Source organism: Ascaphus truei, chromosome 4 (genome assembly GCF_040206685.1).
Source record: "Ascaphus truei isolate aAscTru1 chromosome 4, aAscTru1.hap1, whole genome shotgun sequence".
NCBI classification, from domain to species: domain Eukaryota; kingdom Metazoa; phylum Chordata; class Amphibia; order Anura; family Ascaphidae; genus Ascaphus; species Ascaphus truei.
Window position 1 is genome coordinate 205,803,548 of NC_134486.1, and position 13,417 is coordinate 205,816,964.

Consider the following 13,417-nt stretch of genomic DNA (forward strand, 5'->3'; position numbering starts at 1 on the left):
AGCTCTGTGTGTACGGCCAAAAAGCTGGCGTGTGAATATGCCCACTACTACTACTACTTCATGTCTAGGTTCTCATAGGCAGTTGTAGTGATAGTGTGCCAAGTTAACCCTTGGCTAACCTAATACAGGCGCGGACACTATAATCAGTATATACCGCAATGTAGTCCTCTACCACCCATATAGCCAAGGAATTTACTGCCCATCAAAGAATAGCTTTTAGCTCGGTGTAAGATTCTCATATGGTCATGCTGTCCACACGTATGCGCTCTAAATCTTCTATTTTACATTCACTTTCTGCTCCCACTTTCTGCTCCCAATTGTCTACACTGTGCCTCTGCTTTCAAATGTATTTGGAGAAGGGCAATTTTTGTGTCCAAAAATACAAGATGGCTTTTGTCATCTTGGGAGTCCACTATAGTAAACACTGCAACTTCTACAACACTGTATTTTTATTATTGGTGTTTCCTAGGACATTAAGTCTGCAAAAATATTTAAATCAAATAGTTATAGTTTTTGCATTTTTCAATGAGATTGTCGGTATACAAAATATAAATTGTATGTTTTGTATATTTACTTATTTGATAATCATACAGACATAATTTATTTATATTGAAATGTTTCTGGTTTTGTATTCTGTACTTTTTGTTAATGAAAAGTGTACATTGTTGTATTTGGCTACTATCAACATTCATTATGAAACATTACTATATTGCATAGATCAGATTTCAGAAATATTTGTAAACCTCGGTGCGCCTTCAGATCCAATTACTTGAATTGAATAGGCCTAAATTGCATTAAGACTTGGCACTGCTCAATAAATCTCTGGTTATGCCTACAGTGATAAATGAACAGGTGACCATTCAGATCGTAAACATTTTGCCATACTTATATGCCGCCTCCCCCCCCACCCCTTTTTAAAAAGTGATATTAAATGACAAAACACCTTAAGGAAAGTGTGCCATTCTCATCCACAATTTACACAAGCATTGTCTCAATATTTATGCAATAAAGCAATTTAAGTGAAGTAATCAAGAAGACGAACCATAAAAGAATAAGACCTTAAGAGCAACATAAGCATAAATCCATATTAAAACAATGCTTTTTTTTTTTCTTGTTCTTATTAGGAACTCCAATAAACAAGAGACCTGTGCTTGGATATAGAAATTTGAATCTATTTAAATTGTTCCGACTTGTGCATAAACTTGGAGGATTTAATGATGTAAGTTGCAGTGAATACAATTTTTGAGTTTGTGATATTAGTTGACTTTCGCATTACTATTTTGTATAGCTTTCTTAAATAAGTTTCTAGGGAAATTAAATCTTAATTCAGTGGTTCTGAACCATTTTTTAGAAGGGGCGCCACTGAAGGATTTTTAAAATCTCGGAGTACCCCTGCTCTTCAGACCTCACTCATCCCCCTCCTCACCACATACACACACATACACACACACACACACACACACACACACACACACACACACACACACACACACACACACGTGTATATATATATATTCACTCACTCCTTTTCACAACCAGACGCCCACCCTCTTACACACTCCACATTCATTCTCGTGCATCATACTCACCCTTTTACTCTCTCACTCCAAATGTATCCCCCGCTTCTCACCCAGGACTCACCCTATTTCTTAATCACAAACACCACATTCCACCTGCTCCCTTCTCTTACTTACACCACATACCTTCCCACAATAAGCACTAGCCTACGTTGCTTTACCCACACACAGCCATCACACACTCCTCCCCACACAAAGCTCTCACTCCTTCCCTCTTTCCTTCCCTCAAACATGTCAGCTGCTAAGTGGGCATGTCCTGCGCTGTCTGGAGATGAAGAGCCTTCTCTCTCGAGGAGAGGTGGATCGAAGCCTGTACATCGCAGGCAGTGCGGGACGTCTCCACTGAGCAGCCATTAAAAATTCCCCCCTATGGCCGTGGCACCCTTGTCAGAAGGTTGTGGCACACCAGGATTCCCCAGCACCCTGGCTGAGACTGAAGACATCTGTTAAAAATAGAATTGTTGATCCTGTAATTTTACATGTATAGTAAGCACAGCTCAAATGAAACCCATATCAATGTTTCTAATCTAGACAAAACTAACTTGGTAGCTTTTTTGTTAAAAGAAACACTTTATGGTCAACTACATTTCCTAAATGCGCACTTAGCTTCTGATTTTGCTTTTTGTTACATGTTTTAAATTGTTTATATTTTTGTATTTCATAATCTGTCTGTTACTAAAAGATTGAAAGTGGAGCGGTTTGGAAACAAGTCTACCAAAATCTTGGAATTCCTGTATTAAATTCAGCAGCTGGATACAATGTCAAGTGTGCTTACAAAAAGTAAGTTTTTACAATGGTGATATTGTAAGGTAGTACAAATGGTCAGGTATAAATCTTGTGAACGATTTCTGAAAATCTGTTTTTTTGCGCAACGGACTTGGTCATGCCACCTAAAAAAAAAAGTGGTATATTCAGTCTTGCTTTATGCTGCTTAAAGATAAACACCCTCTTTAGATTTGGCTCACAAAATTAACAGCAATTAATTTATTAAGTATGCCAGCGCTCTTCGTTCTTCCAGTTTGAGATCTTGCAGCCAAGTTAAATGGATTTTCCCAGTCCCTACACTATTTAATTTTTTCATTTGCGTTTCAAACCAGATGGGGCAAGTTCTAAGATACCTTGGTGTGTAAATAGATGGTTCAGTGGCAGTGACACTCCCCCCCCTCCCCCCCAAACCCCCACCCACATCGTATGTGGGGGCATATTTGAATAGGGAAAAGTTGATGCATGCTCCCTGTGGGATGCGGTTTGCAGTTGCTTTCTTTAATACAGGCAAAGTATTGGGTTATATTTCAGTATATGGATCTTTTGGTTCCTGTATTATTAATGTCCAAAATTTAGGTTAGATTGTTGACTGTTGTACAATTTTAACCTATGTTTCATGATGACACTAAGGAGTAGCAAAATTACGGGCTTGAGATCTATAACTCAAAAGTTAAACATTTTCAATACTATATTGAGACACACACTTCTGCCAAAGACACCTTCCAACCCATTCACTGGAATTACGCGAAAGTGTCTTCCAGCACCAGAAGGAGGCCGCCAGCAGAAGACTGCTTAATAAATATGGCCCATAATGTTATTGATGTAGCTTTATAATTAATATAATTTGTATAGATATGTAAATGTAACATAAACAATGTGTTTCTGTAGTGCTTTTATTTTGGGGTGCAAAAATATTATCTTAATTTGAAAATAACCTGAATACCTTTTTTAATTTTTTTTAAATCTGTGTTAATTTTAATATTATGCATATTTTATTAAAGTTGTTGTTTTTTTTTTTTTTTTTTTTTTTTTTTTTTTAAATCCGAAATAAAGTCATTAGTTTATTTTAATATCGAGTATATCCAGTGGGGCCTACGAAGAAATGTATAAAACTTCAATTTATCATATATTTTATTTCTTATTGTTTTAATATATCAAATTACTGTTGTGGTAAATACACAACACAACAAAGGTTTTCATAGTAAATTTACTGCTAAAAGCTGTGTGTATTTGTATATGTCTAACACGTGCTTATTTTGTGCAGATATTTATATGGCTTTGAAGAGTACTGTTCTTCCTCTAACATTGCATTTCACATGGAACTGCCCGTGAAAATTACACACAAATCATGTAAAGAGTGTGAGAATGAAAATAAAGTTCTTCTAAAGCAGGAGCCAGAACCACAAGACAAAAAGGTTAAAGAAGAATTTTGTATTAAGGAGGAAACCAATGATGACGATTTGAAGTTAAATGAAATTAAACATTCCACTGTGAGTAATTTAAGGGTATGGAGTTATGTTGGACAGTAGCTTTAATAACTTACTGCTTATCCTAACTCACCAGTGGTTTTAACATGTTGTGAAACCCCTTACAAATGTATGGTAACTCAAGGAACCCCTTAAAGTGTGACTGGAACATAAACTCATTTAGCGTAATATCTGCTAAGCAATGCTATTCCATTAGACACCGTTAAACACATTATGGTCTGTGACGTCACATGACCCTGCAGCGTCATTTGACGCTGTCATGGCGACGCATCACCGACCCAAGGTAAGTAAGTTACCGAGGCCTTGCGCGCTACCTGGCATTTAATTTAAATGCTTTCGGGAAGAGCGAGGGGCCTCTGTAACCGTGGTGCCCCTCAAAAAAATCTTGTGCACCCCTGGTCTATGGAATAAACTATAAAATGTCTTCTGGCTCTGAAAGGTGTTTTATGGAATAACATAATTTAGAATTAGGGCCCATAGTTGCCAATTAGTGCTATGATGTGCATTTATATTGAAAATAGAAGCCTTACAACAGAAATAGAATTTTTACGTACATGGGATTAAGGCCCATAGTTCGTATGTACGTAAAAAGTCTATTTCTGCTTTAAGGCTTAGATTTTCCAAATAAATTAACTTCATTCTGTATTATAGTTTCTAACTTTGTATTATACGATTTAATAACATTTTTGATTTGTTAAATTAAATATGGCATAATAAAATGTCTGTCATTACCAAATTTGGTCTCCATGAACACCTGGTAGCCTCATACAGGTTCCACAGAACATTTGTTCAAAATCGCTGTTCTAGAAATGAAAGTCTCTCTCTTGTTCTTATTTTTAATTGCAACTAGACCAACATGGCTGTCACGGGAGACCAGGACTAATACCAGGGATCAATATCGCCAGGCAGAACACAAGAGTTTATAAAAATTAATTTATTGGAAAAACATATCCACAACTATACAAAAGACACAAACATCACACATACCCAAGTGGGGAAACTGAGGAATACCCTGCCTAACTAGTCGCAGAGATTTCCCCTGTTCTCTCTTTGCCCAGTGCCTACAGGACTGGTTTTCAGGCCTGAGACCAGCACTGGATTGGACACTGCAGTTTCTCCCTGTCACAGCAACACCTCTGTAAGGCCTCGTTCAGGGTGCCAGAAGCAGGAGTTGGAGGTCGGTCGTTCGCGTGTGCGAGCGGCAGTCTGCTTGCTGGGCGATGTGTGCACATCCTCCCCAGCAGACATTTTCAAGAGTTGAGGAGGCGGGGAGAAGGCGGGGCTACAGACAGCAGCTTAGGGATCGAAATTGCTGTCTTGAAATCATTCTCAAGAATGATTTCATTGGCTGCGGAGGTACCAGTAACGCTGCTGCAGCTTCAAAAAACGACTTGGGTTGTTTATTGAAACTGTAGCCAGCGTCAACTCCGTTTCGGTGACAGGGCAGCTGCTACCCTGACAACCGCAATTCCCTTTAAATACATTGTGTCGGACGGCTGCACGCACATCAGCACGCCCTCCCTCCGAAGCCGGCACCCTGAACGAGGCCTAACTCTCTGCAGGCTAGGTATTTTTCTCTCCATGTATTTATCAGGAATTTGGTTACATTTAATGCGTTCCAGGTTATGATATAGCATGGAGATAATACCCTTTTTGTAAGAGGATTAGTGTAAACGCTAATCTTCGAACAAAGTAAGATCGTGGGATTGATTTGATTTTGTAGATTGTATATAGTGTCTGATCTGGAGAAATCTAAAAAAAACTCAGAGGAGGGGATTGTCACGGGAGACCAGGACTAATACCAGGGATCAATATCGCCAGACAGAACACGAGAGTTTATAAAATAAATTTATTGGATAAACATATCCACACCTATACAAAAAAAATCGCGTTGATTGGATGTTTTCAGCCGACAGCGTGCTGAAAACAGCTTGGCTGTCGGCTGAAAAATCCAACTCCTCAGCATGCCTGCGGACGCTCACGTGAGCCCCCTTTTAAAGACATCCTCATTGAGGATGCCGGGGCTCAGCGCAGAGCGTCCGCACGGCTCAGCGCGGCCTGTCCTTCTATGGATGTGGCCTAACTCTCTGCAGGCTCTGTCTGCTAGGGGGTCTCCCTCCCCACCTTTTTATACACTTAAACCATACATTGCAACACTCAGGGCCAGGAGCTGCCTACATGCTGGGCCCTGATTGGTGGGTAGGACTGCAACATAACATTTGCAACAATTCTACTGCAAACATATTAACCCCTGATTACTGAGGTGCTGGAACCAAGCAAAGACATACATAAATATACATAACATATAATACAATACTGTACCAATGTATTACTGACAGGAAGGGGTAATGGCAGACTTAACCTTTATAAACAGCAGCCATATTTCCCCCTACCGTCACAATGGCTACTTCAATTTAATTCCTGTAGATACTAAACTAGTAGAAACTATTAGTTACATGAATCATCAAACGTATAGAAAAGGACAAGAAAAAACGAGCGCAAAGATACTGTATATAAACACAAAGAATACTTGGTATTAAAAGTTCTGTTCCGATAATGATTGTATAGTCCTGTGATGGGTGCTGCAGAGGTTGTATGTTCGATCCAAACCTCTCATGGTAGCAGAAAAAGGGGGTTCCAATGCGCACTCTCATCCAGTGAAGAGAGAAAAAAACAAGAGAGAAAAACACATGGTGTAATACTATTTGTAGATAAAATACGAATGTAAAATATAGTAGATACACTCAAATTGTATGTGAATAAGAAGGCTTTTTTCGGAACCAGCCTCTTAGATGTAATGCGTTGTCTCAGGGACAGCAGGATACTCCCGGCGGGGAAAAGGAGAGGACACAGGAAAGGTGTAATACACTTTATATAAAACAGTAAATTAAAAAATAGCAAGAACTTACAATTAAGCAAGTAGATGTGATCAGTCAGACCCCCAGGGTCAGGTTGTAGAAGGCTCAGTCCAGGAAAACCCCTATTTTCAGTGCACCCCCGTGATGGCCATACACAAGGAGGCACTTGATACAGGGGTACAAAATGTCCAGGCTGCTTTCTATTCCTCTGATCCAGCAGGTAGTTGCATGCTTTATTACTTTTATATTGATCAAATATGTTTAATTATATTTTTTTGTGTGTTAGGAAAAAGAGCTTATAAATGCTCAGTGTTGCAATGAAAATGCATTGAAAGATATTGAAGAAAATAATGGAGATAAACAAGAGACCATACTCGAAGGAAATGAAGTCCCTCAAAAGGTGAAAGAGAATATTGCTGACATAAAGGAAAAATCAGAGTAAGTTGAAATTAGGGTTTTAATTATGTGGTTAATGTAACGTGTGTGTGTGTGTATATTACAACATTTTTATTTTTACCATTGCAAAGTCTTCTTATTGCCATATTTAGCAGCCCCACCCTTTTAAAATTCTGTCGGTTTAATTCTGGAGATATCCGTATTGCTGAAAATTTCTCTCCGTGGGAGCGTAACATGGCCGCTACCACTCACTTCACTTACCATTGCAAACTACGGTTGTCTTAAGAGCCAGTGCTCTAAAAAATATAAAAAAAATAGCATCTCACCATCTCAAATTCTGCCTTTACAGTTCTTGGGGGGTTGGGGGGGGGGATGATGGGGGGAAAGCCTAATTGACTAGCAACACTTGCTTGAAGAGATAACCATTTGTTCAGCAAAAAAGATGGGATATTTCTGAGACGGCTTGTTTTTGTTTACAACTGGTCTGTATAGTCTACCGCTCTAGTTTCTTTATTTTTGTCTCATCCTCTTCTTAATCCAGTCTTTTTTATACGTTTAAGAGATGAGATCACGAAGGATGAAGATCGAGAGGAGGACGGGGAAGCAGTGATCGAGAATGAAGACAGTGGAGAGGAGGAAGAGTTTGAAAGCTACCCACCAGGCATGAAAGTCCAAGTGCGGTACGGACGAGGGAAAAATCAAAAATTATATGAAGCTAGTGTTAAAGATTCTGATGTTGAAGGTGGAGAGGTCCTTTACTTGGTGCATTACTGCGGATGGAATGTGAGGTAACTCAGTTTCAGCTAGTGATTACAACATACAAAAGCTGTTCTGAAATAATTTTTAAACAACAAAGCATCTTTTGGACGCTGATAACTGCCCCTCTGTGTTGTATCTAGGTTATACCTTCTAACAAACTGCTTTGATTTTAATTTGCAAAAGCAGAGCTGGGGCTTCGAGGCTAGGGTTTGTATGTGAGGTATGTATTTGAGTTGCATTTGAATTTTATGTTCATCTAGGGTTATGGTTTTTGTTAAGAGTTTGGGATCAGTCTAGGATTGTTTTGTTTTTGGATGATACAGCATAGTATGATACATAGCTTGGATTTTGATTTTTTTGTGTGTTTAGCGGTTAGATCAGGGTAGCATCTTTTTTTTTTTTTTTTTTGGAGGGTTAGGATTCAAATAAGGGTAGGGAAATATTTACAAAGTGATTCTTTGCAATATTCTAGGGCCATTTCACTTGAGTGGGCCAGAAGGTGTCTTATGGGATAACACTGCTTAGTGAAGATGGTTCTAAACGTGTTTAAAAAAATAAAAATGTTTTTAGATTTTATAGCCAATAAATATCATGGCTCGGAAAACCCACATGCCCACTCATTGGAACAAGTGGCAAATTGCTGGTGACTTGTGTAGTTGAACTGTGCTTAGCAAATACTTAATATTCTATGTACTCTTGTATCTATAAATTAATTATAATCACATAAGCCAAAGAACAAAAGATGCATTATTTTAACATACTATTTTTAAGGCACCTACCGTATTAAATAATGTTACTGCCTTTTAGATCACTTTAAGAATTTACTCCTAGAGGTGACCTTGGTACAATATAAAAATATTCTCATTTAATTGTCCATGTCTAGAATCTAAATTCAATGTGCAGTTCAAGTTCTAGGATGTTTTAAAGACTGGAGCAAGGTTATGAGATATGTAGGTGTACGTTTGAGTGTTCTCATTCTTTACTGTACTCCGTACTTAGCAGGAATGTCACTTTTTAATAACCACCACACACTTATTGTGGGTGTTTAGTATTGGCGTGCTTCAGGCCTCACTGTGCAGCAAGTGTGACAAAGCTCAAACTGATGAGCCAAATAAGCTGTCAGGCTGATTGATGAAGCTTTATAGAAATTCCAGTTTAAAGCCAATATTTGGAAGCAAGAAAGAGTGCCATGTTCATGTTTTCACGAGAAGGTTAATATTGACAGTTTAAATGCAGTGTGATGTTTAGAGACTGGAATGAGTTTGAGGAACTCATGTGAGGAAAGTGAGTTGTACTCTTTAGTGTTGTCTGTTATTACTAATGGCTTTATTGAAATCTTATTAGGCCACAAGTACTATTTCACTTTGATCTAATATTATCCAGTTGTGTAAAAAAAATGGCTGACTTGAATTTTACAACCTGCACCCTCCCTTCCAGTTATGTGAAATGTAAACCACCTCTATGATCCATCAAAAATACATCTAACAAGACTAGTTGAATGGGTTTGTCAATAAAGTACCTCTCAAAGGCCCTTATTTAAGAAGATCTGAATTGGCCAGTAATAGGCCAAAAATTACCATCCAGGTTTATGACCGGTTTTACTTACTTGTTTTCATGTTCCCCCTCCGCCCATTACCTTGTCACTTTTAGTATGCAAGTTCCTTCATGTCTTTCTCCTCTGTAAATTCACTGTTGTCCACCACTTTTACATTTTTGACAATTCTCTATTGTAACCTGAAGTAATTATTGATCGCACAATGGACCTCAATACTCTTTCGCCCTCCATTAACTTCCACAATTAGAATCTTGCCACCCGTACAATGTTTACAATGCCCATTGTGGTAGAAGAAAACAATGCACTGGGTGTGTTGTGGATGAATTATAAAAATAAGTACATACTAGTGTTTGTGTAGAATGTAATACATGTATGCCTGGGAGTGAAGAAATGCTAGGGACTTGCTGTAACAAGGAGTGTGGCTGTTTTGTGTTATATACTGTAGTTACAAGATGGGTATGGGGGGAGAGGGGTGGGGAGGGGGTGGTCCTCTGTAGCTGAACCATGTTTTTAGCTCCAGGGCCCCGTGGTTACTGAGATTGTTAATAATGTAGTTACAGGTGTTTAAAGCTCCCTCCAGGGGAAACAAAATGGCCACCAAATCTGTCGAGTCCTTGGGTCAATAGCAAGCTGCATTGTCATTGGTTGCAGTATCCTACTGAACAGCCATTTAAATAGTCACTGGTGTTAACCATTATTTCTAATTTTGGGAACCAGGGGGGCCCAGGCGCTTTAAATGGTGCGGTTCGGCCCCGGAAGACTCCCCTCTCCCTGGTTCCAACATTGTGAAAAATAACACTAGTGTGAAGTTTTCGCAGAGAGAGCAAGCCTTTTCAATTTTGTAGTGCAGCATCAGATGCACCCGAGCTTGGTGTGTGATAGATAGCATGTTAGTAAGTGAAACCGTGTTTTAGATGGAACAACATTGAGGTAACATACACAATATACAATAGAAGCAGGACATGTTCATAAAACCTTAAACTGTTCTGGTGTATAATTTCACAAAATATAATAAATACTACAAACCGCACTCAAAATGCTTGTTTAAGTACCCAATCTAACCGGCATGTGGCATCATCCAACTGTCTTGGATTGGAAACCTGTTGACTAAAATGTTAGTATTTTGGTCATCCTCCTCATCTATGGCAGGGGTGCACAAAATACATTTTCTATGGGATGCACCAAACAGCGCCCAGCGCTTTTGAGGCCTTGTGCTGGGGAAGAGCACGGGGCCTCTGTAACTTTCTTTCCTATTATCCGGCAACTCCTCCTGCATCTTCTGATAGCGAGGACATGTCGCCATGATAACGTGGCATCGCATGACACCAAGTTGCCATGAGTACATGCAAAGGAGGAGGGTGGGGGTGTGCGAAATAAAGTTTGTGTGCCCCTGATCTATGGTATGGACGCATGGCAAACCCTACCAAGCTTTCGTTTTCTTAACTTGATCCATGTATTGATCGAAGATGGCAGGGTATAGTGTAGATTTGTGTGTGCTTTCAGTCAATTATTTCTAATGCAATAACTGCACTGAATTCTAATAATGTTCTACTTGGACACATCTGTAGGGGCTCAAACGTGAAAGCAAGAACATTTTTACAAACTGTAATGTTTGACATTTTTATAAACAAAACAATGTATTTAGTAAGGATTCTGTAATGTGCAGGCAGTTGGTTTTAAAGAAAATAAAGTTCACTGATGAGGAACCTGAATTCCATGTGAGGAAAGTTAAAAGAAACTTCAGCAAGTCCTGTGGCCTTCATGAAGCAAAACATGCAACTGCAATTAACCATGTAATCGTGTTAATTTCAAGCACTTTTGTGCCTTAAGCTCTTAATACTGCACCTTAACAGACCTTGAAATACCTTGGCAATGGACCAGTGCAAACTTAAAGATAAAGAAGAAACTGTCAAGCATATTTCACATACTGTTGTAAGATCAGTGCAGCTCCATGACACTAGCTGCATATGAATTGAAAAGCATCTTGTTACCAGAAATTAGATGAGACAGTTGATACCGTATATTTGCTTGAAGAAGAGGATACTGCTAATTAATATATCAATTTTAGTTTTATGCGAAATGGCCGGGGTTCAACAAGCTCGATCCTATATTAACTGCCATTGCCTTGTCCCATCTGGTGAACCTTCCCCTCTGTTTATATTTTGTGCTGGGTTTATAATTAATCATAATTAAGTCTTGAAATTGCTAGAAATATATTTGCTTATGCTGTAATATGAATACAGAGGTGTGTTTTAAAAAAAAAAAAATATATTTATATATATTTTTTTTAAACCCATTAATTGCACAAGAGCTGTAAGGTTTGTCAAGATGTAAGTAGACGCCAGTGTTCAGATTAAGAGTAAGCCGTGGTCCACGCTTCATCCACAAGGTAATATCTGAGTGAGCTGCAAAGGGAGTTATCTGTGGCAATTACTACATATACATTTGCCTGATCCGTTGATCTATTGTTTAGCATAAAAGTATTAAACACAAGAATTTAGTTTGACAAATTTAGATGCATTTCTAGTTGCTGCACTGAATTATGCCTACTTTCTTCTTAAATGTCAATGTAATACTTATTATTCATTTTATATGAAGTATAAGTATTTTATTACACCGCTTCACTTTGGACAACCCTCCTTCAAAATTAAAATGTGAAATATTACTGACGGAGGGGTCTGGTGAGTTTAAAATTGCTGTTCTACCACGGAAGCAGTCTTATGTTAACCTAAGAATCCTTTATCCCCCTTCTCTCAAATTTAAGCCACCCTGGAAGGTTCCCCCCCACCTTTCTCCCTATGAGGACCTATCATGGACCCAGAGCTTCTTCCTTAAGCGCCCTGGTTGCAATAAGTGGGGATGGGTATGCGCCTGCACTGAGCTGCCGGAGCCATCACTATGCCTTCTCTGGTGTCCGCTGGCGTCTGTGTGAGGCTACCTGGGTAGACAGAATCCTGAAAGGACCGCCCACGTGAATGCAGGAGACGTAAAAAAAAAAAAAAAAATTTAAACAGGTAACCCCTGGTGACATCATAGATGCGATAAGGGAAATATTTAAAGGTATACAGTAGCGGGAAATCGGTTCAGTGCTCTGTTTGAGTAAGCAGGGGAAGACATAATGCAAAAAATACAGAGCTCAAGTTAGATGCTAATGGGGATACTAAAGCTGGCTGCAGGGAGGAAGATAGGTGTAAGAAGGCAATATGTAAGCAAAAGCACAGTGTTGGCAACATGTGAAGAAAAATGACCCCTTGCCTATGCTATGATGAGTCTAATAAGAAACTTGCAGCAGACAAAGGCCCTTCATCTAACTGAAGAAATCTGCCATTTGTGAAGTAGTCACTAGTTCACACCTTTTTGCAGCCGTATGTTCAGAAGTGGTTTTGTCGCTTAAGACACAACATTCATTTAATTTAGGCCAGATATTTCTATGACATGCATTGTCAATACAGTGAAAATCTGGAATGAGAAGCTTAAGCAGTATTATAGGCTGGTTTACCCAGGGAGAAGGCTATTGCAATGATTAATGATGCAGTAAACTTCCTTTGTGACGCTCTGCTGGATGTGATCCGGCCATTAACCGGATCTTCTGCTCAGTCGGTTGTAGCTAGAAGAGCACTATGGCTTAGATTCTGGGCAGTGAATTCCTCATCGAAAACAAATTACTGTCCCTGCCTCTCAATGGGATCTTTTTGCTTTGGTGAAACCCTTGATATCATCTCCAAAATTTCGGGATGCAAGAGTAACTTCCTAAAGGAAAGAAAGCTGTAGATTTTTGACATCCGGCTGCTCCTCACGACTCATTTTGAAGAGGCTAAAATCTACAGGCCTGTGAGGCCTTTATCACAAATATCATTTTTTTAGAGGATTTCTTTCCTCTGTGTCCACGAAGCCCTTTCACCAAAGACTGACATTTTTAGAATCTGCAGATTCCTTCATCAGTGAGCCCAAATGACGTTTGCCTGGGTTCTCAATATTGTAAAGACAGGGTATATTCTAGAATTTCAACAATTCCCAATT

At 39.0% G+C, this 13,417-nt stretch overlaps 1 protein-coding gene across 6 annotated transcripts in view; it reads left to right on the plus strand.

Moving 5' to 3' along the window:
• Positions 1–13,417, plus strand: part of ARID4B (AT-rich interaction domain 4B) — a 97,476-nt gene that overhangs the window by 55,979 nt on the left and 28,080 nt on the right. For 4 of the 6 annotated variants that reach the window (XM_075596768.1, XM_075596767.1, XM_075596769.1 and 1 more), the window contains exons 13-17: positions 1,125–1,219; positions 2,260–2,357; positions 3,607–3,832; positions 6,974–7,125; positions 7,644–7,871. In XM_075596768.1, the coding sequence (XP_075452883.1) occupies positions 1,125–1,219; positions 2,260–2,357; positions 3,607–3,832; positions 6,974–7,125; positions 7,644–7,871 (799 nt within the window). The remainder of the gene's footprint in view (positions 1–1,124; positions 1,220–2,259; positions 2,358–3,606; positions 3,833–6,973; positions 7,126–7,643; positions 7,872–13,417) is intronic. The other 2 variants (XM_075596770.1, XM_075596772.1) reach the window with 1 other exon arrangement.